Source organism: Tachypleus tridentatus, chromosome 7 (assembly GCF_004210375.1).
Source record: "Tachypleus tridentatus isolate NWPU-2018 chromosome 7, ASM421037v1, whole genome shotgun sequence".
Classification (NCBI taxonomy): domain Eukaryota; kingdom Metazoa; phylum Arthropoda; class Merostomata; order Xiphosura; family Limulidae; genus Tachypleus; species Tachypleus tridentatus.
The window spans coordinates 1,997,168-2,024,325 of NC_134831.1; the positions used below are offsets into that span (position 1 = coordinate 1,997,168).

Below are 27,158 nucleotides of genomic sequence, written 5' to 3' on the forward strand. Positions count from 1 at the left end.
AAGGGTAAGCATGAGTAGTGGGACGGGGATTCGAGCCCGCAACCCTCAGACTACGAGTTGAGCACCCTAATCATCTGGATATTCCAGCACTTCCCCTTCCGAAGAGAAGTATTAAATAAACATTTAAGTTAGGTCACTCTTTAATTATACAAATCATAGTTTTGTCAAGAAAAAAAATTGAACTTTTAATATTGGGTGGTTAATTTGACGATGCATGTTCACCTTATTTATGCTGGAACAGAGAATGTTTTATGAGTTCACGTCAAGTGATCACGAATGTCGAAACGACTCATTTTGTTGAAATTGGCAAAAAAGTGCTATTAATAATTTGCACATACGCTCAGTAATTTGAAGGGAAATATTACTATGTTTGTGTTTGAAATATTTCGTATACGAACTGAAGACTGATGTATTGCTTACACTGACCCTCCAACAGGACGACCCACGACCAATTCTTGACATCTATTTCAGGGGCTTCCTGACAATGATAGCAGAATAACAGTCAGAACCTTGGATAAGACCTAATTAGTAAATAGGACCCAGTTAAATAAATATAAAAACTAATTACTAATTAATAGCTTGTGTGATTGTTTGTTTTATTGTTTGTTTCTTGTCAGGTACAAAGCTACACAGTAGGCTGTTTGTACTGTTCTCGTAACGAGTTTTTTATGTTGTAAGCCTTCAAACTTACCTCAGTGGGATCTGCTGGTGATCTTTCTGTCGCACCAAACATGCTCGCCCTTTCAGCCGTGGGGGCGTTATAAAGTTACGATCAATCACATTATTTGTTGGTAAAAGAGTAGCCCAAGAGTTGGCGGTGAGTGGTGATGACTAGCTGCCTTCCCTCTAGTCTTACACTACTAAACTAGGGACGGCTAGCGCAGATAGCCCTTGAATATCTTTGCGTGAAGTTCAAAATAAACCAAATCAAATCTTCAGATGATCACGAAAGCTAGCAACTACGATAACGACAGCTATCCGATCGTCACCACCTTAATGCAGTTAGTTTAAAAAATAAGTTTTGGGGGTGAACGCTCAACTTATATGAATGGAGTTGTATATATAGATAACCTTTATAGAAAATTTATACTGATAAAATTAAGTACATAAAATCACAAGGAAGGTCTGCGTCAAAAACAGCAAACCCAAACCTCTGACTAAATATATTAGTTTGTTATAACTTAAAAAACAAGCCGAAACAAAAATAAATGTAAAAATAATAAATAAAAACGATGCACTAATTGAAAAGCTTGTACCCTGGGATCTTTTGAATTAGTTCAGCGTTTATTTTTTTATTTATTTATGTTTCGGCTTGTTTTTTAGAATTTTAGGATATAACAAACTAATTTTTATATGTTGCAATAATTCAAATTTCTATGGTTGTTGCTAAGATATATTGGCCAAGAACGGCTAGGTGGGTTAAGGCGTTCAACTTGTAATCCGAGGGTCGTGGGTTCGAATCCCCGTCACACCAAACGTGCTCGCCCTTTCAGCCGTGGGGGCGTTAAAAAGTGATGGTCAATCCCACTATTCGTTGGTAAGAGAATTGACGGTGGGTGGTGATGACTAGCTGCCTTCTCTCTAGTCTTATACTGCTAAATTATGAACGGCTAGCGCAGATAGCCCTCGTATAGCTTTGCGCGAAATTCTAAAAATTATATTAACTTTCTTAAGATATCTTGTTTGTTTTTGTTTTTTGTAGCACTCTGAGTGTTGGATATACAACACCGTTTATTTTAACAATCATTATTTAATTCATTTAGTGATCTAATATTTAAGGAGTATTTAGTTTTCACAACAAGAGTGTTAAAAGTACTTTAAACATTGTGAAGCGTAAAAACACGTTTTTAAAACAGTATATTATTATGTTCGTCCTTCTGTTTACTGAAAAAAAATATTTTAAGTCTATACTTTATAAACATATTTAATTATAGACGGAAATTAAAACAATGATGTAATTTATGTGTTATTTAGATGAATTAAAACTTTGTTGTTTTATAGCCAGGTCATATTAAGCTATTTGTTGTGTCCACTACGAATAAATCGAAACATGGAGTTTAGCGTGATAAGATCGTAAACTTATGGCTGTCCTACTGTAGAAAGGTACATTTCGACTAAGTGAAACAGTTTATAGGTAGGTATAGGATTTATAAGTGTAAATTAACACGTAAGATAAAGAAATAATCTTAAACACTTGCCATGTTTTGGCAAATCTTGTTTTATTTGAAGTAAAAGAAAATTTATAGAAAGAAATTGATATTAATAGTCTTAACCATCAAACTTTCATTTTTTTACTCTGTTTCCGAAACCTTAAACTCAGAAAGAAATATATTTCCTTTAAAAAAACAAACAAACGAAAAAAAAACACTCCAAGATATGCTGAAAAACAGAATTAAAGTAAAGACTGGTTTTCAACAATTTGACGACAAACAAGTGTCGTCATTCGGGTTGTATTTGCAGTTGACGTCACAAAGATATTTGGCGGCACAGTTTCCTCCATTTCTCCCGTATCTGTTGGCTGCCTGATCGGCTCCGCTGTCAGTTCCACCTTGAGAAAACTCCCGGCAATCGCTGATAACTTCGGCAGTGCGTATTGACTGACTTTTTCTACCGCACTTGTACACTGCGTTGTAGTTGCCTTGACAATGAAAATACCTGAAAAATAATTGATAAAACTGAAGAGAAACGACTGTGTGTAATTAACAAGCTCTTTGATATACGAGACCCCCACATGTATATTATTTTAGTGGTATAAAATAACCATATCTTAAAATACACGAAATAATCACAGTTGCATTCATTGTACAGGCTTAACAAGCTAACCTTTCTGTTATAAAAAATAATAATAAAAACTCCTTTATCGCTCGAAAAAGACAGAATAAACTTTCACCTAACATTGTAACTTTTATGGGCGCAGCCATATTGGTGGACCTCAGCTGACCAAAAAAGAACAATATTAATAACGTAACTGTGACAATCTTGTTATCTAAAGTTCATGCTTATTTTCAGTTAACAATTCTTCACAAATTATTTAATAATTATACTTTAGCCAATTTAAATCTAGCTAAACATCTTCATAAATAATATAATCTAAAATTGTAACAACTCCAACAGGAATAAGATGTGTATTTTCAGAAAACTTTTTTTACTTCTTAATTTTTTACTTACCTTTCTACTCATAAATATTAGAATAGCCCACAGATAGCCTTGTGTAGCTTTGCGCGAAATTCAAAACAAACCAACATGCAAGGTCATTTAAGTGATAAGAGCCTGTTGATCACAGCTTTTGCCTTCTGGTGGAGTAAAGTAATAACAATTTATAATACAGAATATTAATATTATTAGTTTGAAATTGTTACAATAATTTGTTCATTTTAACAGGTTTAGTTCACTTACTTGTCACAGTTGATACATTTTATTGTACTCATTTTCCAATAACTCTTAAACATCTCAATCCCAGCACAGCGAACGTCACTGTCTGTTATGGCGCTGACGCCCATCTTTTCAGTTATACATCTGGTAAAGATTAACCAATTCGTGCCGCAATAGCCGACATCAGTGATTAGGCTTAACACTAAGATCACTGGTACTAAACCCAGGAAAGGTGTGGTTGCAAATCTCATTGTTTCTGTAGTTCACAAAATAAGTAGTATTTATAAACTGTTACACACACAGACATATACTGATATACATCTGTTTTAATTTTGTAAGTCAAAAATATATATTCTATGTTCCTGAATTCGTTAATAATAAGTGTTTAAAAACCTTGATTTTACGTAAAAAATGTGTTATGATACTAAAAAAAATATTCGCAAACTTAATTTATTTCACACCAAAACATTTTTTGTTCAAATAATCTGTAGCTACCACTATGTCCGTCGTATCACAGCCAGCCTAATGAGCCCTGGTATTTTGCGAGAAGCCTCATCGGTACTGGATATAACAAAGAAGTAATGTGGTTGACATATTATTATTAACGTCTTTATTTTCATTCGGAAGCTGTTATTAATAATCACATTTGTATGATTTTACTGATTCTTTATATTCCAATTCCCTTTCGGTTTTGACATCTTCAAAGCAAAATAAAATATTGAAACAAGTAACCTATCAAAATTCAAAGACACCTACACAATCAAGTTTTAAAAACCAATTGTACTAAAAGAACTAAGTGAATTTTCTGAAACTTTCACTCTAATGTTTCAACGTCAAATAGAACTGAAAATACTGTACTTGATAATCCTGTAAGACTGTTTATTGAGATTTTATCGCTGTTGTAATTAAATTATAAAGCAATTAGTAAGAATGTAAAGATAACATTATTACCTTGAGAAGGAAAGTTCCAACCTCCAAACAACAGTAAACTGTAGGGAGCGATTTCAAAACTCTCCTTATATATTGTTCTTTGATAACAATTGAAGTTTGTTTTTTGTTGCTTTATACTTCTTGTTATTCTTGAATTTTGCAATAAATTGACATGTGAAAACATTTCGCGTTTGACAGGTTTTCCTGGAGCTTCCAAGAAAGATAAAAATAATAAATATTTGTACACGTGGACTAAAAAAAATGGTAGTTGGAACATGGCAGTGTCTAGCTTTGTTGTCTGAAGTTAAGAACAAAGATAGTCATTGGGTTATCTGCAGTCTTTCAACCGAAGAGATATCGAAACTGGTTTCTAGGGTTCTAAGTCCGCAGACATACTCCTGTGCTGTTGGGGGAGAATAAGCTACTCTATAGCCAACAACAACCAAATTTTCCAGATCAACATTAGCTACCATTTGTCGTATTTGTTGCCCTTTAACCGACCTCTCGTGGCGAAGTTTCTCTTTTCAGTCACGTTCACCATGTTATCGAAACATAAAAAAATATCTGCTGAATTGGATGGTGTTTTACGTTTGCCAGAATTTTACAAGTTATCAATACACGTGGATGTGAAACTGACAGTTGGTGTTTGTTATAGCAAAACAAGCGAATTTCGAGGAACGACGTTCCGCTTTTATGCTTTCTACCTATGCTGATGAAAATATCATTTTCTGTGGAATGTACAAACATTCAAATACCAGCAAATTCTACTCGTTTGCTCTTTTTGTGTATTTATTTTATATAAAAGAGAAATTGTGAAATATTTTACTCGAAATTTGTTTAAAGTGATGTTTTTATTTACGTTTGAGTGTGTTTAGGAGTTCAACGGCTACTAAGAGTAATAAAAGTATTTACTTATTACAAGCTGCGTACCGTAACCTCGGAACTATTAGATATTATTCTTGTAATTTTGATCTGTTTACAAAGCAGGATTTCATAACATAGGTTGCTACATAATATGACGAAATACCTCGAGCATTGAGGAGAAGAAACACAGCTGTACGTTTCACAAATAGATCATTTTTCGACAGTAAATGCATCATCGGGTTTCACAAAGTACCAACGGTTTCAAGTATCAATTAAATAAAACCAGCTTTTATTGTCAGTTTGCAACAATTAACAGGCTGTCCTCTGTTGAACAAAATAAACATTATAGTTGTATGATAAATATTTAAATTAATATGAATTGAATTCAGTTAAAGAGAGAAAGTTTGAAACTCCACTGGAATAATAGAACTTTACTCCTGAAAAATGTTGATGGTGTAGAAATATATGGAAAGGCTAGATAAACTCTTCTGATGTCAAACGTAACAGCTGTTAAGAATTTACAAAGAAATTAGAAAATTTTACCATTGCGTCAACTGAATACTAGAAGTACTTCAGTTTGTTTGTTTGTTTGTTTTGAATTTTGCTTGAAGATACACGAGGGCTATCTGCGCTAGCTGTCCATAATTAAGCAGTGTAAGGCTAGAGGGAAGGCAGCTAGTCATCATCACCCACGGTCAACTCTTGGGCTACTCTTTTACTAAAGAATAGTGGGATTGACCGTTACTTATAACGCCCCCACGGCGGAAAGGGCGAGCATTTTTGGTGTGAAGAGGATTCGAACCCGTTTTCCTCAGATTACGAGTGGAGTGCCTTAACCTCCTGGCCATGCCGGGAGAAATGTTTCAGAAAGCTAAGCACTTTCACTACTTAGCCAAATGGATGCTTCGAGTGTGTACAAAACGATAGCCACTTTTACAACTACAAAAGTGAAGACTAAGAACTTTCACAATCTGAACATTTTGAATAATCATGAGAAGGAAACTTCGTTTTGTGTTAAATACTGTTGTTAATGTTTACAGTTTTGCATACTTTAGCTTTTAATTGTAATATTGCCCCCCGCTGGTACAGTGGTAAGTCTACGTATTTAAAACGCTAAACTCAAAGCTTCGATTCCCCTCGGTGGGCTCAGCAGATAGCCCAATGTGGCTTTGCTATACGAAAACACACACACAAACACACTTAATTCTGGTATCACAATTATCAGTTATGTAACTTGATATCTGTGTCCTAATGTATATACATGTTTTTTACACAACATTTAGTTATATATCAACAACAACTTAATACATCTTCCCTGATGTGTCTGTTTTCTACACATCCTTTAGTTATACATCTATTGTAGTTTGGTACATCTACCCTAATGTGTATGATTTATCTGCTTGTTCGTTTGAAATTAAGCACAAAGCTACACAATGGGTTATTTCTGCTCTGTCCACCATGGGTATTGAAGCCCACTTTCTAGTGTTGTAAGACTGCAGACATACAGCTGTGTCACTGGGAGGCATTTTCTATGCATTCTTTATTTATGTATCTACCACAAGTTGATATCTCTACCTTAATGTTATTGTTTCCTACATATTTTTTAGTTATATATCCACTACAGTTTGATATCTCTACCTTAACGTGATTGTTTTCTACACATCCCTTAATTATATATCAACTTAAGTTTCATATCTCTACCTTAATGTGATTGTTTTCTACAAATATTGTAGCTATATATCTACTCAACTTTGATATCTCTACATTAATGTGATTGTTTTCTACACAATCTGTAGTTATATATCTACTAAAGTTTCATGTCTCTACCTTAATGTGATTGTTTCCTATACATCTTATAGTCATATATCAACTAATGTTTGATATCTCTACCTTACTGTGATTGTTTTCCATATATTCTTTAGTTATATATCCACTATAGTTATATATCTCTACCTTAATGTGATTATTTTCTATACATCCTATGGTTATATATCTACTTAAGTTTGATATATCTACCTTATGTGCTTAATATCTATACATCCTGTAGTTATATATCAACTAATGTTTGATATCTCTTCCTTACTGTGATTGTTTTCTACATATTCTTTAGTTATATATCAACTTAAGTTTCATATCTCTACCTTAATGTGATTGTTTTCTACACATCCGGCCCGGCATGGCCTAGCGCGTTAAGGCGTGCGCTTCGTAATCTGAGGATCGCGGGTTCGCGCCCGAGTCGTGCCAAACATGCTCGCCCTCCCAGCCGTGGGGGCGTTATAATGTGACGGTCAATCCCACTATTCGTTGGTACAAGAGTAGCCCAAGAGTTGGCGGTGGGTGGTGATGACTAGCTGCCTTCCCTCTAGTCTTGCACTGCAAAATTAGGGACGGCTAGCGCAGATAGCCCTCGAGTAGCTTTGTGCGAAATTCCAAAAACAAAAAACAATTCTACACATCCTATAGTTATATATCTCTACCTTAATGTGATTGTTTTCTATACATCCTATAGTTGTATATGAACTAATATTTGATATCTCTACCTTACTGTGATTGTTTTCTACATATTCTTTAGTTATATATCCACTGTAGATATATATCTCTACCTCAATGTGATTGTTTTCTACACATCCTATAGTTATATATCTACTTAAGTTTGATTTCTCTGCCTTATGTGTTTAATTTCTACACATCCTGTAGTTATATATCTACTAAAGTTTGATATCTCTATCTAATATGTTTGTTTTTCGCACAACCTCTAGTTATATATTTACTTAAGTTTTATATCTCTGCCTAATATGTTTGTTTTCTACACATCCTGTAGTTATATATCTAGTTAAGTTTGATATCTCTTCCTAATGTGTTTATTTTCTGTACTTTATTTATACTTTAATCTAGTTGTTTTCCGCGCACGTGAAACTTTTATTTTTCAAAATATTCTCTGTAAGTCTTCTTAATTTCTGGATCTTAGAAGAAACATTTCATGATTTATTTGCGTTTTAGTTGACGATAAGAGATGTTATGTTCTCGTTTGATTAATTTTCAAGATGCCCATGTTTTGTTGTTTATTGAAAAATCTCTTTACCAGATCAGGTTTTTATTTCGTTTCCACGTACGCATGCGTGTCCCTCAGATTATTTTCTCTTTTTCTCAGGTGTTTGAACTTGGCTCTTTACTTTGCAATTTCGTTGAAGTTCGGTTACTTACGTCTTTGAACTGGTGAACAAATGAGGCGAGAAAAAATGTCCTCTACACAAGTATAGAATGTGGAATGAAACATGCCCCATTTACCCCAACCCCACTCCTGACTGCCTGTGAGTTGAGTAACAGGGTAATATTGAGGCTAACACGACAACAGTTGTCCAGATAGAATGTGTTTATTAAAATAAAACACTTAGAATTTCAATTAAGGTGATTTTAAAATGGTTTATTTTTAAGCATGTTGATTAGTGAGCTTATGTAGCATAGTCACATCATTCAATGTTATAATGTGAAACACGGTCTCGTATTGAGGCTTGTCTAGTTTTAGGTTTTTATTCTCATGTGCTAATACTAAAAGAATAGATACTCCCTTTTCTCTTCTCTTATTTTATAAGCTCTTCTGCGGATGGAACTTTCAGATATTGATAAATTACGTACAAATTAATGTAATAAAAATAGGGCCCACAAAACAAAGGCTTGTTTCATTTGTTGATTTCAGTCTGTACCCTAAAGCTCATAGAAGTTTGAAAATGGACAAAATTGTTTTTAAAACTGTTAGAATCAACAAACATATTGTCATTCTCTCCTCTATTTTCTTCATTTTCATCGGGATTTGGTCCATGTTATGGACTAGGAAGGGTCAAGTTTAGCTTGGACTTATCCTTCCCTCAATCCTATGTACAACCCTTTTTACTTTGTTGCTGCATTCCTCACGGTATGTTTCATTTTCTCCATTATCAGTAGTTTTAATTAACATACATTGTGCCATGTTCAATTCATGGAGTAATATTAACTGGTATATTTTCACTAGCTTCACTCACGTATCATCTCACTATTAGTCCGTATTCACAATACAGCTCTGCTCAGCAGTTACATATATATACGCACATAATCCTATTTCCAAATACAAAACTATTTTAAATTTGAGCTACGTTTGTGTCCAGGGCTCAGTTATTTTAACACTGTTTGGCTTGTGAGTTCCTAATTTAAGATGTTTAGCAGGAAAAGTCCATCATGTGTTATGTAACTCTAGTTTGCTCCTCAGTTCATTTTTTAAATATTTTTCTTATAATGTTGAAACGAATTATCCAGGTGTCTGTCTGATAAAGTTAACATGTGTGAATAGTTTTGAAATATTTGAGTTTTTTATCATGGGACTCTGTATGCTTTCGAAATACAGTTTTGTATTTCCTGTAATTTATCGGAATGTGTTTTTTTATATATATTTATCCATGTTATACACACATATTCTGTGACTGGTCTAACGTATGTTCTGTAAATTTTTAACATGTTTTCTGGTGAATCTCCTTGTTTGTTGCCAGTTAGACACGTAAGGTAACTCGATCTTTTCCAAATTGTGGTTCTTACACTATTAATGTTTGGTATCCAGTTTAATTTTTCGTCAAATTTTGCTGATATTACTACCTATAAGACAGTCTTGTCTAGATATAAGTGAAGTATTCATTTGTTTGTTTTGTACGAGTTTGTAAATAATATCATTTGCATTTTGTGCATATAAATTTAAATTCTCCACTTATTGCAGTACAATTCTATTTTGTTTAATAATGTTTGTATATTGTATGATGCTGTTTTGGGGTTTGTGGAACTCTTCCAGAGTGCAACATCATCTGCGAATTGCGAGCAAAAAACTGTGGTTTGGGTCTTTGAGAGACATGTCGTTGACATAGAAGACAAAAGCGTGAGGCTCAGTACTCCTCCTTGAGGGATACCTGAAGTGCATCAGTACTCCTCCTTGAGGGATACCCGAAGTGCATCACTCGGAGTGGGTGTCTTCAACATTCACTATGATGCTCCCACCTCCCAGGAAGTTAGAACCCCAGCGAAGTATTTCTATGGGGAGTCCCAGTTTGTATCTGAGTCTATTGTGACATACGTAATCGAATGCTTTTTAAGCATGAGAAGGTACGTTGTTTTCTTTACTAAAGCCTTGTGTTATTCTTTCACTTAATCTTACGAGATGATTTGTTGTTTGTTTTTGTTGTTCGGAAGCCATTTTGTGTTTCCTGGAGTACTGATTTAGTTTTAAGGAAATCTATGAGTCTACTATTTATGATTTTTTCAAGTAATTTTCCTGCATTGCTAGTTAAGCTTATGGGCTTATAATTTCTAGAGTTATTCGCTGATTTTACTTCCCTCTAGAACATAAGAACATCAACCTGTTTCCAAGTGGTTGGTACGCATTCTGTTTTTAGAGATAATTTGCGCATAGATGTGAATGTTGTAGTTACCTCAGAGAGCCTTTCTCGGGTTAATATGTTTTGAATTGTGTCTTGTTCTGGTGCTTTGTTTTTCAAAATTTTTGTGTTTTCTTGTACTTCTGTTACTGTGATGGGTCTGGTAAATTCTTTTGTTATGTAATCGTGTTCAGTTTCTGTTGTTGTGTTGTGTTGAGTGTCCTTGTTGAAGTGTAGTATATATATATATATATATATATATATATCGTGATATAATTATTTACTATTTTCATAAAGTGTTAGTTCATGTTTGAGTCATCTAGTGTTTTGAATGTTTTGTTTTATGGAGTTGTTCTTTAAGGGCGTGTGTTTGCTGTTTATTTCCTATGCTAGTCTATTATTGTGTTTAAGTGTACGGTAAGTGGTGATATTTGTATTTTTTGAATTTTGAGATTTTTTAAATATGGGATCAAAACTTTTTATCATCTGAATTTGAGTTTATTTCTCTATAGAAGATGTCCCATTTTTGTGACTTTAGTAGCTTAATGTCGTTTCTAGTTTCTGAGCGCATTTATCTGCGGTTTTGTTTCCGGGTCACAGAAGATTCTCTTCTTAATCCTCTTTGTTCCCTAATTATGTTGATTATGTCAGAATTTTGTTGCCATTTAGTTTGGGTGTTGTTTATTGATACTTTTAATATACATCTGTCAGCTGTTTTTATGAGACTCTCCAGTCTGTTATTGGGATTTGGTCGTTGGGGACATTGGAGGGTCAGGTGCTTTTGACCTTTTCCTTCAGGTAGTGGTGGAGTTCAGATGTTTTTTGTTTTTAATTTCGCCCAAAGCTGTCCATAATTTAGCAGTGAAAGACTTGGGGGAGCTAGTCAACACCACCCATCTTTAACTGTTGGACTACCAGTTTACCAAAGAATAGAGGGATTTGCCGCACATTATAACGCCCCACGGCTGAAAGTACGAACATGTTTGGTTATACAGGGATTCAGACCTGCGAGCCGAATGCCTCCTAACCACCTGGTCATGCCGGACCTTGTTTTAGAGGACATATAAAAAATAAAAATATATTGGCAAAATAGGATATCTACTTTTATCAATTCGGGACTATTAACTGCCCTTTGGTACTATCATTTAAGATGTGGAAGCGGAACGTTCTCACTTTCTCTATTTTCTAACAGCGGAAAGCAGTCTTATTTATGAAGCAAATAGAACTTAAAATCAAGAAAAATAGCTCTATATTTATCTACAACTGAACTTATTGGCTATCTCTGCAATCAGTTGGTATATACGCCCGATTGTCATCCACACAAATGTGATGTTTGATTGTACTTTCAACTTGTGCTAATTTGGTTGTATATCTCTTACTGTTAATATAATTTCAGCTAAGTGTGTATTTACAGAATGCATAGCCCCATCCTCCAGTAACTCATTGGTAGATCTGAAGACTCATAACGCTAAAGACCGGGTTTTGATACCCGTAGTCGGTACCGTATACATAGCTCATTGTGTAACTTTGCGCTTGACAACAAACAGGGCTGGGCATGGCCAAGCGCGTTAAGGCGTTCGACTCGTAATCAGAGGGTCGCGGGTTCAAATCCCGGTCGCACCAAACATGCTCGACCTTTCAACCGTGGAGGCGTTATAATGTTACGGTCAATCCCACTATTCATTGGTAAAAGAGTAGCCCAAGAGTTGGCGGTGGGTGGTGATGACTAGCTGCCTTCCCTCTAGTCTTACATTGCTAAATTAGGGACGGCTAGCGCAAATAACCCTCGAGTAGCTTTGCGCGAAATTCAAAACAAACAAACAAACAACAAACAGTGTATAAGATGGCAAAGAAGGCTATATGTAGAAATAATAATCGCACATTTTCACTTGTTATTGAATTGTTTTAGCTGTAGATCTCATCATAGAATCATAATTTTCCAGAGGTGTTTCATGTCAAAAAATTAACCTTTCTCTCTTTAGGGATGAGGGTAATTGTAGGCTTGGACTTTATTCTGGTTATGTTTTATAGTTGTTTCTAAACTCTGCCAAATCTCAATTTTTGTTTTATAGAATTTCCAATTTTTACTTCAGCTTTCTGTTATTTATATATACTGTTAATTCGAAAACAGTTTGATATTGAATTTCTGTTTGAACTGTAGCTTAATTTGTCTTATGTCTCTTGAATAATAAGCAGACCAAAGACGTTAGGTACGTCAACAACAATAGTTTCTCGTATTTCGGTGTAGATTTCTATACGATGTGCAATAAATAGGCCCAGAGGAAGCTAGACCCGAGTGTGCAAAAATAATAGATATTTAGCATTACTTTCAGAAGTTGCAATACAAATACACAATGCACAGTGATATATTATATTGGTTTTGTTTGTTTTTGAATTTCGCGCAAAGCTACTCGAGAACTATCTGCGCTAGCCATCTCTAATTTAACAGTGTAAGACTTGAGGGAAGACAGCTAGTCATTACCACCCACCGCCAACTCTTGGGCTACTCTTTTAGCCACAATAAATGTGATTGACCCTAACATTATAACGACCCCACGGCTGAAAGGGCGAGCATGTTTGGCGTTACGTGGATTTGACCCCGTTACCCTCAGATAACGAGTCGAACGCCTTAACCCACCTGGCCATGCTGGGCACTAATATTGGACACCTGATCATTTGTATATAAGTGTGTGAGGGATAACAGCTCTCATCAGTGCTGATAAGGTCCTGCGTTCCCTCTAGGTTAAATTCAATCAGATAAAGGAAAAAAAAAAATGTTTCTGAAAACACATCCCTGAAGTTAAGTTAAGTATCATGCTACTTTAATTTATATAAATTCTTGTGTAAGATCTAAGATCTTATTTGAATTTCACAAGTAACTATGAAAAAAATATTAAACCTTAAATAATGGAGTTAATGGCACACTTTGATCTTGTTCACATTTAACGTGAACAAACGTTACAAACATACAAAAAGCTACCAAGCACGAGATCAACGATTATAAACCAGAGAGAGGCTCACGAATAGCTCGGATTATTAGGTTTAAAAACGTGAAGGAAAAATAAATAAAAATTGGGAATTAGAAAAATCTACAAGTAAGGATAGTAAAAATGTGAGCGAACAAAGCTGGAGATACAATAGACATTATTTACTCAAGTTATATATGACTCTATTCCGTTACCTAGAATTATGTTTTATGAAGTAAAATTAGGGATGGCTAGCGCCCTTAGCCATCGTGTATAAATCCGAAATTAAATTACAAACAAACAATTTGATGTGTCCCTTTGTAGCTCCATTGTACTCAATGTATATTTTTGCAAATACATGCTGAGTGAGTACTGTTGTTAGCTGCGCAGGCAGTATGTGAATACTTCTGACAAAAAAATGCACATTCAACAAGATTTATCCTTTCAAAGTAGGTTTTGAAGCTATCTGCTTTAAAAAGTTGGGTATTAAAGTGATTTGTGTTGTGAAATGGGATTTCTGAAGCAATGCCTCTACACTAATGGGTTTCTGAAGATTTTTTATGTGTGTTTCACTGTTTACATACATGGGGAGGGGGTTTAAGTGATTTTTCTGAGCAATATTTTTTTTGAGAAGCACCAGTTTATGATGTATTTTTCTTTGTGAAATAAAAGAGTTTATGAAGCGATTTCTCTTGGTACTGAACTGATTTCTCTGTTCAAGACTGAATTTATGTGATTTTGTTTCAGATATTCATTAAATCATTCTACTTTACTGCGATTCATCAGAAATTGTTTTTACATACAATTGAAACTATTAGTACTTACTGAAATTTATCAAATTTTTGATAAACGAAGCATTGTGGTTTTATAGCATTGCCAATTTACTATTTTTATACCTTTTCAAAGACAGATTTACAAATTTAACAACAAACACTAAAATAAGAAAACTTAAAAAATAAAGAAATTATAAACCTCTATTTATATCTTTATTGTTTTTATATTGTCGCTCAGAATTCTTCGATTTTAGACATATACTAGAAATATTACATTTATTAGAAACAAAGCGAGAAAGTTCGAAGAGTCTTTTACAAATTTGATACATATAAATATTTTAAATACCTTAAAATAATCTTTCTCCCATGGTTTAGTTGTAAGTGGCCTGGCATGGCCAAGCGCGTTAAGGCGTGCGCTTCGTAATCTGAGGGTCGCGGGTTCGCGCCCGAGTCGCGCCAAAACATGCTCGCCCTCCCAGGCGTGGGGGCGTTATAATGTGATGGTCAATCCCACTATTCGTTGGTAAAAGAGTAGCCCAAGAGTTGGCGGTGGGTGGTGATAATTAACTGCCTTCCTTCTAGTCCTTACACTGCTAAATTAGGGACGCCTAGCACAGATAGCCCTCGAGTAGCTTTGTGCGAAATTCCAAAAAAAAAAAAAAATAGTAGTAAGTGCATGCGCTTACAACTCTGAAACATTTGTTTTTGATACCTATGTTAGACACAACACAGATAGTTCATTGTGTAGTTTTACGCTTCACAAAAAACCTGAACGCATTTAATTTCAGATACCTTTAGATCTCACCAAACATCTTTATTTAGATTAATTAGTTCAATAGTTTCTATCATAATTAATTTTCATACATAGTTTTTTTTTTATCGTTTTCCATGTTTTGGACTTACATCGAGAAACTGCCCAAACCAGCTTGAATAGATAACGAGAAACTTTACTACCAGTTTACCTCAGTTACACATGCACAACCTTGCACAAGGTTTTGTCGCCATTACGGGAGTTACTCGTTATCAAAATTGAATTATTTTAATTCAAAAATACAACAACAGTTAGTTTTGCAATAAATAGGCAGGTCCTGATTTGAATATCTACAACGTTGCGACCTGTAGTGGTGGCTCATCAGAAAGTAAAAGACAGTCAAAGAAGTTTTAATTGGGTCATTATCACTTAATTTTTATCAATGATATCCCGATTGTTCGGGTCGTAAGGTTGTACTCACGAAATTAGAACTAGCTTACTCTATAAGTTACTACTACCATATGTTTTTGAATTACTCACCTTAGAACATTATAATTGAAAGAAAAATACATGCAGTTTGTATTAACTGCACATATTTATGTCAATAAATGGTAAAGTAATGAAAAGAATATTGAACCACAGAAGTTGAGTTCTTTTAATCCTTTCCCTTTGAAATCATGAAAAGTATTAAGGGCTCGTCCGGGATTTGAACCCGGGACCTCTCGCACCCTAAGCGAGAATCATACCCCTAGACCAACGAGCCACATGTATCAATTGTTTAATAAAAGTTATAAATTATGTAGTAATAGATATATAATAGTTATATTTTATATGAAATAATTTTGGTTCTAATGCTCTTTCCTAGTCTTTTTGTTATAAAGTAACAACTTAGTAATACTAATAACTATACCTTCACTGTATAGTAGCGTCATGCATGCTTACGAGTGATTGTGTTAGCGAGAATAAATTATTCTCGCATCAGGTTTTTAGCGCGGGCTGATTGTATGAATAAAATTAGACGAAAAAAGTTCAAAGTTAAACATTGGTTAGGCCTAAGTTTATTAATGTTGATTCTGTTAAAAGATCTATTTATTGTTTATTCGTGTTAATGCTCCATTAACATTATTTCAAATGTGTGTTTGAAAATTAAATAGAGAAATAAGTTAGAATGAGAGAGAAGGCAATATTTAAACCGGGAGATTTGGTATTTGCAAAAGTTAGGGGATATCCTCCATGGCCTGCCAGAGTAAGTTGTATCATTGATTAATAATAACATGAATTTATATTTATTCTTAATGGTATTTTATTTAGTTTAGGGTAAACTAGATTATTCTTCAAGTTTGGTAAGTAAGAAATAAACTTGATACTTTATTAAATAAATTCCAGCTGTACTTATGATGACATATTAAACCAAAGCTAAAAGTTTGATGAATCAGTGCTAATTGAATAACAAAATGTTAGTGTTTTAGTGAAGTACGGTAAATACACAAACTGAAATATCGCAAATGACTTCCAAGTAAAATTGGACTGAAAGCCTTTAAAATCTCACAACTGGGTGTGTAACAATGAAGTAAAAACTCATTTTGCAGTAGTGCCACCATTGTAGAGTTGGAGTACAGAATATATTAAGTAATTTATAAAATTGTAAGGTTATCAACTAAATAAACTTAGTGTTTCAGATATTTCTGTTTTGTATTCAACTTCTGAGTAATTAAAATACTGATATTATGGCTCAGCATCATTATTATTTTTTAAAATTTCATGGTGTCAGTATGATATCAGTTGTGGTTTTCTATTCTGATTATTCAATACATCAAATGGGGATTCAGGACACTGTCGGAGAGAATCAGGGCAAGCTAGAGTCTCGTTTGTCAGTGTCTAGCAATTCCTGTGACATAAACCAATGCTATTCCAACTAACCTGTTGATCCTGGTATTAGTTGAAAGGCCTCAATGGCACTAGATATAACAGACGTGGTGTGGTTGACATGTATATAACACATTTTGTACCTTCACCCATGTGCCCTTAGAATTAATATTAAATAAAGAATAATTTAACTCTGTTTATATTGAGTTACTAATTTATAATTGCATAAATCTACTCTTTTAATGTTGAATAAAGTGTAAAAGATTAGTTTTTACTTTGTATTAAGTTGTAATTTTAACTTGTACAAACTTTTTGTAGATTGTTTGGATTACATTTGTAATACTATATATTTATATTTTCTTTGTGAACTTGTGTTTCAGTGAATTTTTTTACAGATGCTAGCATTTTTTTGGACAGCAACTTTGTTAATGAGGTAAACACTTGTGAATCAATATTCTATATTCACTTAGTCATACTACTCTTTTAACCATATAATAAAGTACAAAGGTAAATACATCAATCAATTTTCAATTAGTAATAATATATTTATATAACATTAAAATTTGCAAGCTTGAAACATTTTATTAACAAAAGAAAACAGCACAAGAATGCAAGTTTCCTCATACATTGCATTTTATACAGCATAGAATAGTATAAAACATATACAATATTCTGTGATTGTCGTGTATAGATAGGCTATGTGTGTATTATAGCCTCCCTAGGGGAGAATTGTTTGCAGTAGCTTGACTTCTGCTCATCAAGATAAAAAGTCTTGATGTTAAAAGTTTTGTTTTTTCTTCTCAAACTGTTCAGAGAATTGAATCATATGTTTTGAGTAAGTAAACAAAAATACATTTAGTTTCCATCTGCTTTTGTTTGCAGCTGCTTCCCTGGTTTTTTTTTGAGTTATCATTTTTTTATACAAAAGAAAAAAACAAAGAGTTTTGAATAAAAAAATGAGCTGAATGGAGGTGCTTTTTTTCCCTTTTCATTATTTATCATAAATTAAGTATCATTTTGATGAACATAATGAAACAAGTCTTCTGGTTGACAGGGACCACTTAAAAATAAACATTAATTATAAAGAAAAATTTTTGAACATTATTTTAAATAAAAATATATTGGCAAAGGGTGGATAAGAGTCTTCAGTTTAAATAATTTCATTTTTACGTACATTAAACTTTATAAAATATGATATTGACTTTTACCAATTACAGATTTTTAACTACCCTTTGGTATTATCGTTCGAGACATGGGAGTGGAATGCCCTCATTTTATATATTCCCCAACAATGGAAGACAGTTTTATTTATGAAACAAATCGAACTTAAAAAAAAAACTATGTTTTTATCTACAACAGAACGTATTGGGTGTCTGCAAAAAAGGACTGCTATCTTCCTTTTTTCAAAAACATTTAGGTGTTAAACATGTTTTTTACTTTGATTTATTGGTTGGTGACATTTTTACTCCTATTTTTATGTCCAACTTTTTTAATGAATCCTTCCACAAAATGTAACTTTGATCAGAATTAATTTGTTAGGGAAGAATTCAACAATGCAGTAAATAATAAATCTCTATGAAAATATATTAAAAGATAATTTGAATTTTTAATTATTATGCATTGTTTGTTAAATATGCCTTAACTATTAATTATATTAACTGGCAAGTATATTTTTTGTACAAGTTTCAAAGTTTTACTTTCCTAAGACATAGAACATGAAACTGGTTTTTGTACCTATGATGTTTGTTTCAGTTTTTGAATGGGAAACCAGTAACCTTTTATTGAGTAACAGTTTTAAAGTATTGATTTTTAACAGTGCTGTTCACCTGTTTATTGAAATTTGAAACACACAAATGGATGGGGAACCAGTAACCTTTTTCTGAGTAACAGTTTTAAAGTATTGATTTTTAACAGTGCTGTTCACGTGTTTATTGAAATTTGAAACACACAAAGATTTACGTACTACTAAAAAATGCAGCAGTAATTAGCTTGGCATGTGTCTCTCACTTTTTGCTTTTGCTAAGTGATGTTTAGAGAAATAGCTTAACGTACATGTGTTGATGTACTTCTTGTATCCATGCTTTCTCGTGTTATGACTATGGAGTGTTCTCTTGTTTATCTCAAAGTATGTAATAATAGTCAGAATTCTATTTTTGTAAGTTTGCCTAATTATCAGTATATTTTGTTTTAAGAGTTTAAATGTGATATTTTGAAATCCATATTGTGCAGATAGTGCAACACCTGGATATGAGTTGTTTAAGGAAAGCTTGGGAAATTTTGGTTTATTTTGTGGTTATTATTAACTTATTGAAACATGTTGCCTGTAAAGTATCTTTTAAAAGTTGGGGTTATTTTATCATGTAGATGATATTAATGTCTTTAAAGTATATATTTGTATGTTTAACTGTATAATTCCAAAAAGTATTTCCTTTCACCACAAATTAATCATTTAGAAATTAAACCTTAACAGTATATTACTGTGAATATAAAAATGAACATGTTGCAATCTTTGTATTACTAAATTTAGTTAAGTTGAACATTATTATTTTATGAATGTGAATTTCTCAAGTTTATATTGAAAATGCATCAGTGACATACATAATGTATGGTGTTGGTGTATGTCAACAAACAATAATTCTATAAAGAACTTAAACATCATTAGAAGTGGATTTCATGCAATGCGTACAAGTCAACTATAGTTTCTATTTCCTCAGTGTATTTTAACTGTAAATCTGTTTGTCAACTGTGTATTAGACATCAGGACTTCAGCCTATAACTGAGGCCTCATGTGAAGTAAATATGTTATAAGGAGAAAATGCATAGTTGCTTATAGAAGAAGTATCCAATTAAAAAATCTAGTAATTTGTGATTTGGTGGATTGCATAAAACATATTCTTTTATATTGATAAATGGTATGCTATAATAGAGTAATAATATTTAATAAAAAATAAAAGAAGTCTTATCTTTCTACCCTAATTTTTACATACAGTGTTACCACAAAAAAAGAATTCATTTTTATTGGCCTAATTATCAAGGACAAGTAAATGTAATGACAATAATAGTAAACATTTTTTATTTGAGAAACTTTTGGAAATATTTGAAATACTTAAATAATCAATGTTCAGTATACAATTACAATCTTTATTCTAAAACATATGAACAGTCTTAAAAGGCACTATACACGATTCAACATTGATTTAAGTAATCCTCAGGAGTGAAAATGACAGGAATTGTTGTCAAAACATGTTGATTCATCCTGTTGATTGGTTTTATAATAAGTATCTTAATTGTGTATTAAATAATGCTGATTGTTTGTGTATTTTAGTATATTGTATATAATAAGGATTAACATGTGGATTCATCTTGTTGATTGGTCTTAGAATAAATATCTTATTTGTGTATTAAATAATGCTGATTCTTTGTGTATTTTAGTATATTGTATTATAATAAGGATTAACATGTGGATTAATCTTTTTGCTGATCCAAGTTAATAAATTGCTTTTTCACTCTGCCTGAGAACAGTGTTGTGTACAAAGTAATTCTAGGAACTTACGAATGAAAGCAAATAATGTATAATAATATGTCAACAACATACTCTGCTATATCTAGTGTTAATGAGGCCTTTTGACCAGTACTAGTGTTCATCAGTATAGCTGGGAAAAGATAGACATAGTGGAAGCATTATCTGTGTCATAAAATAATATTTTATGAATATTATTTGTTGTGGAAGAACTAGAGTATGTAAGTGGAATGTAATTATTATCAGTGTTTAAGTAATTTATGATACAGAACTAAAATAAAGATAAATAATACAATATTATTTATTTATGTTTAACACCAGTTATTTATTATTATCATTTTTTATTACTTGAATTGGTTTGGCTTGGACAGGTGGATATGGCACTTGACTTGGAATCTGAGGGTTGCAGGTTCAAATATCCATCCCACTACACATGCTCACCTTTTCAGCTATGGGGACATTATTATGTGATGACGAGTCCCATTATTCTTTGGAAGAATAGTAGCTCAAGAGTTGGCAGTGGGTGGTTACGATTAGCTGCCTTCCCTCGTGTCTTTCACTGCTGAATTAGGGATGACTAGTGCAGATATCCCTTATGTAGCTTTGAACAAAATTCAAAACAGATGTTTACTTGAATTAACCTTGTTATAATTCAAGAGTGCCAGTGAAATTCCAAGATTCTGTTCCTGGAGTGGGTTATGCATCCACAATGTTATTAGTAATTCTTTGGACTTATGAATTAAATAAAGAAAAATATGTAATAATGTCAACCACATTATATTCACCATATCCAGCAGGTTGGAGAAAGACTAGTTCTTTGATATGTAAGATGGTTGGTTGGAGATAAAGGAAAAGTTTATTACGTTTCTGTATGCAGGCTTAATCATTTTGACTAACGTTGTAACCACCACGAAATTATATATATACTATAACTGTAATTCTAGTAAATCTATCTGCAAAAAAATTTGGTCAGCTTTAAGCAGACACTGCAAATTGGTTGTACATAGAAAAATTAAAAACAAAATTAGTTTGCATGCAAGGTGATTTTCATGTTAAGGATAAAAATATTCTTTTCAACTTTAAGTTTTATATTCCACTTGTATAAGTTTTAAAATTTTAAATGAAAACCAGAAGTTATTTTCTGGCAAAATTTTATATTTTACCTGTTATTTTGTTTTTCCTAACACAAACTGTGGAAAAGCTCAGTCAATTTGACCGATCTTGTGTTCACCACATAAAAAAATATGAAATAAATGTAAATTACTCTTTTTTCTTTCTTTCCAAAATGACTGCACATTGTAACAGATAGTTAAACACTATTTACTCTTACAGTTATGTCTGATAAGACTTTGTTTAGTTTTATTTCTTTATAGTTGCACTTAGACCCTCTCAAAATATGACAATAACTATTATTTATGCTTTAAATTCAGATATTTTATTTATAATGCTAAATGTTGGGACACACACACACAAAATATAATATTTTAAGAGTACTGTAGTTAAACTGGCTTTCTAAGTTATAAACAGGTTATAATAATTCTGGTTGCTGTTGGAGCTGAGCTCCAGTAATGACAGATAATGCAACTAAGAAAAAAAAAATCAAAATCTATCACATAAACAATTCTTGCCTTGAAGTATTGAGGACATTTTTTTTTTCTGGTGGTTAGAAATAATCCAATAGCAAATGTTAAAGAGGATTAATGACATGTCTTGAAAGACAATATATTAGGAGGGGGTGTGGTGTGTTACTTTCACTCTGCTTCACATATCTTGGGAAGGCAAGGAGCTTAGGGGCTCTAACTTTACATTAGCTCTGGGATATATGTAGTATGAATGGATAGGTTGTGGGAAACTTAGAATATCATATATAGGTAGAAAAATAAGCTAAAATGGGTAATTTGGATTGAAGAAATGTAATGATACGGAGAAGTAAAGATTGATAATTTATTTAAATAGTTCACTTTGGAATTAAGAAATTAAAGTTTGAATTATAAGCTACATTTTGATGCAAATTTTATCGACATAATAACAAAGTGTTTACTTAAATTTTGAATGCAACTGAAGAGGTCATAACTCTTTGGTCCATTCTATTACATAGGGTTGATGAAAATCAGTCAAACAGAACTCTTGTTACTAGTGCATTGGAATGTTTCAGTACTTAGGCCTTTGCTTTTTTTTTATTTACAATGATGATCTTTCTAGGGACATAATTGGTAAAGTTTGACTGCCATTTTTAACTGTATTGAGGATAATGATTAGTTCATTATATAATGACTTGGATTAGTTGTTAAGTTAGACAAATATTTAGCAAACTATCTTAAATCATTGTAAGTGCATAGTAATGCATTTATATTATCCTAATTTGGATCATAAATTTAGTATAGATCAGAATCCATTCAGTAGTATGACTGAAGAGAAAGATTTTGGAATAGTGGTGGATTAGTCTCACGAGCCATTGAGGAAGTGCTTTGTCTCTAATAATGAAGCTGATTGATTTTTCAGTTTGTATTTATATACAAATTAATTAAAATTCAAGAGGTGTTAGATATACATGACTATTTCATTTAAATTAGGTAAGAGGGATATGATTTAGATAGTTATAAAGCACTAGTGTTTAATTTGGTATTTTCAGAAGTGATAATTTATTACAAGTTTGTATCTTAGACTGGCTTGTATGGGTATTAACACTTTTTAATGATAAGCAGAGAACATTGTTTTGACCTTCATAGGTCATCTTCAGGTTAAGAGAGAGAGAGTTTGAAAGTGACCATTGCTGGACACATATCTTAGGGACGAGAGTATAAACGAGTACAGGATTGTAGGGGGCATTGCAGGTGGATGTTAGGTTATTAATTAGTGTAGGTATAAGTTGATTTAATTGTGGTTTTAGTTGCTGTATAACTAGTGCTTCTTTGATTTTGCTTTTGTTTATATTTGTTTCTCTATTTAATATCTGGGTGTTTTTTTATGGTTATGTTGTGTTTATTTGATTTCTGATGTTCAAAAACATGTGAAAGTGTTTTTTTTGTTTTTTGAATCTAGTTTCCATTTTCTGCTTGTTTTTCCAATATAGAATTTATGGAAGTTGTTGCATTGTTTTATAAATTTTGTTGGTGTTGTGTTTGTCAGTCTAGTTTTTACATAGTATGGACTTTAGTTTTGTACCTGGTTTTTCAATAAATTTGGTGCTTGCTGGAATGTTGTGTTTTGTTATAAGTTTATCCAAATGGTTATTTTTTTTCTGATGTTGGGAACATATGGTATGCAACAGTATAAAGTTTTGTAGTTTGTTGTATCTTGGGATTTATTGTTTGTTTTTGTTGGTTTAGATTTGTGTCTATAATTTTTTCCATGTTTTTTTTCAGGAAATTTGTTGATGTTGTGTTGTTTTATTTTGTTGATTTCATCATTAATTTTATTGGGTGAGCATAGTTTCTGGCTGTGTTTAGTTGGTTTCTTAATATGTTGAGTTTTTGTTTTGTTTCATATGCTGAGTCCCAGTGAATTTGAAATTCAGTATATCCACAGTTATTGCAGGTTTGTTCACATGACACTTTACAAATTTTTTTTTTGTGCAGTTCAGTTGTTGGTAGTTAATGTTACATTAGTTGAGCCTTCTGAGTTTATCTCATTTCTTTAAATGAATATTGTTACATCATGACATCTTATAGTTTGTTGAAATTTCTAGGTCTCAGTTAGGCAATATATATATAATATGTATGTGTTCTCAATCTAGTAAAGTAAGTTAGTGAAAATGAAAGTTAAGTCAAACTGTGTGCTAGTTCAGCCATAATGGGTGATTTTTAAAGCAAGTTTTACAGCTTGCACTATAATAACAGATATTAAGAGGAATAATTTGGTCATATTGAATCTGCCTGTTTGGATTTTGACAAAAAAAAGAGACAATTATTTAAAGCGTTTGATATAATTGTAACAACTAACAGTTTTAGTGGTGATTTGAAAGTGAATATCAGAGACTTGTATTGTAATTAGAGAAATACAGGAGAATAATTTGTGTTGACAAAATGTGCTCTAATGTAATTAAACCTGCCTTTGTGGACTTTGACAAAAAAAAAAAAGGAGAATTATTTAAAGCTGGATGCAACTGTGGTAACCAAGAGTGTAATGAATTTTTGTAAATATGTTTAACTTGTTTTGAATATGTTATTTTAAAACAAGTTGAATTCTTTGCTATTCATTTACTGTTGAAATTTATCATGAATAAGTTGCATGCATCTGTTGTAAAGAATCTGGCCCGATGAAACCTGACAGGAGGTAATTTACCTTTTTATAAATTATCAGATTGGTCTCACTTGGAACATTGTCTGCATTTTTGGTTTCCTTATTTAGGGTTTCTTTGATACAAGATTGTTTACTGGCACAGTGTCTGCTTCCTTTTGATATTCGCATCTCAGCTGGATGTAACATGAAGAAACTATCATTTTTATCACATTTTTGGACACTTAGAATGGTTCAAGGTTTGGTCCTATGAGTGATGCATTTGATGAAAGAATGAAAAGTTTGTTAATATGGACTTGAATGTTAAGGGTAATAAGTGAAAACTTTGGAAGTCTAGATGACTTGTTTTTTGAAAAGAAAATTTTTTTTGGTTGAAGTTATAATGTATTTGAATGATTTGACTGAAAAAGTATTATCACATTTATTTAAATTTTTGGAAGGACTTTCTTGTCTACACCTCTGTTTTGTTATTTTAAGGGAACAATGTGAAGTTATTAAATTACTTTTTATTTGTTATAGATTGAAGAAAAACCACCAGCAGGGAAGAAAGTGCCTCTGAATAAGTACCCTGTTCTTTTCTTTGGAACCTATGAAATGTAAGTATGATAATTTTGGAACATTTTAATTTGAAATATAGATTAGATAAACAAATATTTTGAAAAATGACCTGGTATAGTAGAAGAAATATAACAAAGTTTATGTGTAGTGGAAACAAAATTCATGCAGAGGGTTCATGATTTGTCCTTAAAATTCTTAAACCAAGACATACGAGGGCTGTTCAAAAAATATGCGGACTGTTTGAATTGCGCGGCTCCAGTTGGTTCCAAGGGAATCCGCTTGGTGTCGCTAGGTTTGCACAAATCAGCTGATTAGGACGCCATTTATTGATTGCAGATATCTTCATTTGTGTATTAGCTACGCGGTTTTAAGTGAAATGCGATTTTTTCGTTTGGTGGATTTCAGAATGAATGACCTGAAGGAGCAACGACTTGCTGGGAAATTTTGTGTTAAACTTGGAAAATCTGCGACTGAAACTTTTGCTATGCTTAACACGGTTTACGGTGATGTTGCTATGAAGCGTACGGCATGTTTTAAGTGGCATGAACGTTTTAAGGATGGTTGACAGTCCATTGAAGATGATGAGCATTCTGGACATCCTTCCACGTCAACTGACGACCCACACGTTGACAAAATCAACACCCTGGTGCGGGCAAATCGACATCTGATTGTCAGGGAGCTTGCTGAAGAGTGTGGGATATCAGTTGGATCTTGTTACGAGATTTTGACCGAAAAATTGAAGATGCACCGCGTTGATGCGAAATTTGTGCCTCAGAACTCGTGAGTTTTTGGCCAAACACTTGATCACTGTTCTTCCCCACCCCCCTACTCACCTGACCTTGCTCCTTGCAATTTTTTCTTGTTCTCCAAACTCAAAAGACCCTTGAAAGGAAGAAGATTTGAGACGATTTCTGAGATTAAGGCAAATGCGACAAAGGAGCTGGAGGACATTACAAAAGAAGCGTACCAGGAATGTTTCAACACCGTTGGGATAAGTGTGTGCGTTGGGGAGGAGAGTACTTTGAAGGGGTCCCAGACCTGTAACTTCTAAATAAAGTACATTTTGTTTTATGACGTCAGTCTGCGCATTTTTTGAACAGACCTCATAGATTAACAAACCACCATTCTATTTTTATAATAATATATATCTACTCCTCCTAAATTGTACCTTCATGGTATGCATGCTTAATTACTGTATTTTTCAGTTTTCTTTACAGTTAATGCTCTAATAACTTAATGAATAGTAAACTGTATGTGGGTATAAGGGGGCTACTAATGTAAGTACTCTATAATGTTAAGTAGCAGTTCTAGTTCTATATATTGTCTTTAATATTGTATCCCATATTTTACTTTTTGTATAATTCTTAACCTTTCATTTATATCAGGGGTGGGCACTCCATAGCCACTGGCCACATGTGGCCAGCTCAAGTTTAGGAGTTAACTTTTTCTATCATTTATTTTTTTATCACAGATTTGGTAATCGGCAACTGTACTGCTTTATATTATTGCTAATGTTGCGCATGTCATCACTGCCACAGACTCTGCCCATTTTGTAATGTCAGTCTGGTTTAGATGTTTGTTATTGAGTGTGCATTGTTTTACATGTGCTTGCAAACATATTTTTTATTGTGCAATGTTCAAGTATTTAAATATATTTTGTTTTTAATTCCATAATATGGATAATGTGAAAATGAAAGAATCCAGATGATGATGAACACTCAGAAAATAAAGATAATTTTATTGATTCTGGCATTACTGTCAAACAGAGAATGACGCAAGACTGGAAAAACGTGAAACAAGAAGTTAATGAAAGTTTGGAGTTGAAATTTGCAGTGATTGAAGTAAATAATAAGCCAGTGTGTCTTTTGTGTAACAAAGTTTTTAGGAATAATGAAGTATACAACCTTAAGCAGCACATTAACAATT

The 27,158-nt window shown here is 32.8% G+C and overlaps 2 protein-coding genes and 1 non-coding gene across 7 annotated transcripts in view; 1 reads left to right on the forward strand and 2 right to left on the reverse strand.

Moving 5' to 3' along the window:
- Nucleotides 1-2,198: 2,198 nt before the first annotated feature.
- Nucleotides 2,199-4,501, reverse strand: LOC143254989 (uncharacterized). Its single transcript, XM_076509941.1, has 3 exons — nucleotides 4,324-4,501; nucleotides 3,397-3,628; nucleotides 2,199-2,655 (listed from the first exon to the last, which is right to left on the reverse strand). The coding sequence occupies exons 1-3, from the start codon at nucleotides 4,484-4,486 to the stop codon at nucleotides 2,412-2,414; spliced, it is 639 nt and encodes a 212-aa protein (XP_076366056.1). The 5' UTR covers nucleotides 4,487-4,501; the 3' UTR covers nucleotides 2,199-2,411.
- An 11,239-nt stretch (nucleotides 4,502-15,740) lies between these two features.
- TRNAP-AGG (transfer RNA proline (anticodon AGG)) lies at nucleotides 15,741-15,812 on the reverse strand. The gene has a single exon. It is a non-coding gene; the product is annotated as a tRNA-Pro (tRNA).
- Nucleotides 15,813-15,862: 50 nt separating this feature from the next.
- Nucleotides 15,863-27,158, forward strand: part of LOC143254990 (uncharacterized) — a 52,051-nt gene continuing 40,755 nt past the window's right edge. For 4 of the 5 annotated variants that reach the window (XM_076509942.1, XM_076509945.1, XM_076509944.1 and 1 more), the window contains exons 1-2: nucleotides 15,874-16,295; nucleotides 25,194-25,270. In XM_076509942.1, the coding sequence (XP_076366057.1) occupies nucleotides 16,218-16,295; nucleotides 25,194-25,270 (155 nt within the window). In that variant the 5' untranslated portion in view covers nucleotides 15,874-16,217. Of the gene's footprint in view, nucleotides 16,296-25,193; nucleotides 25,271-27,158 lie in introns of all 5 variants that reach the window. The other variant, XM_076509943.1, reaches the window with a different exon arrangement.

Bases quoted from the DNA above. Each gene is read 5' to 3' on its own strand.
- LOC143254989 (XM_076509941.1), bottom strand. From the start codon at position 4,486: ATGTTTTCACATGTCAATTTATTGCAAAATTCAAGAATAACAAGAAGT. The intron at 3,629-4,323 runs GTAATAATGTTA...TGTGAACTACAG, and splicing joins TTGGAACTTTCCTTCTCAAG to AAACAATGAGATTTGCAACC. The intron at 2,656-3,396 runs GTAAGTGAACTA...ATTATTTTTCAG, and splicing joins AAATGTATCAACTGTGACAA to GTATTTTCATTGTCAAGGCA.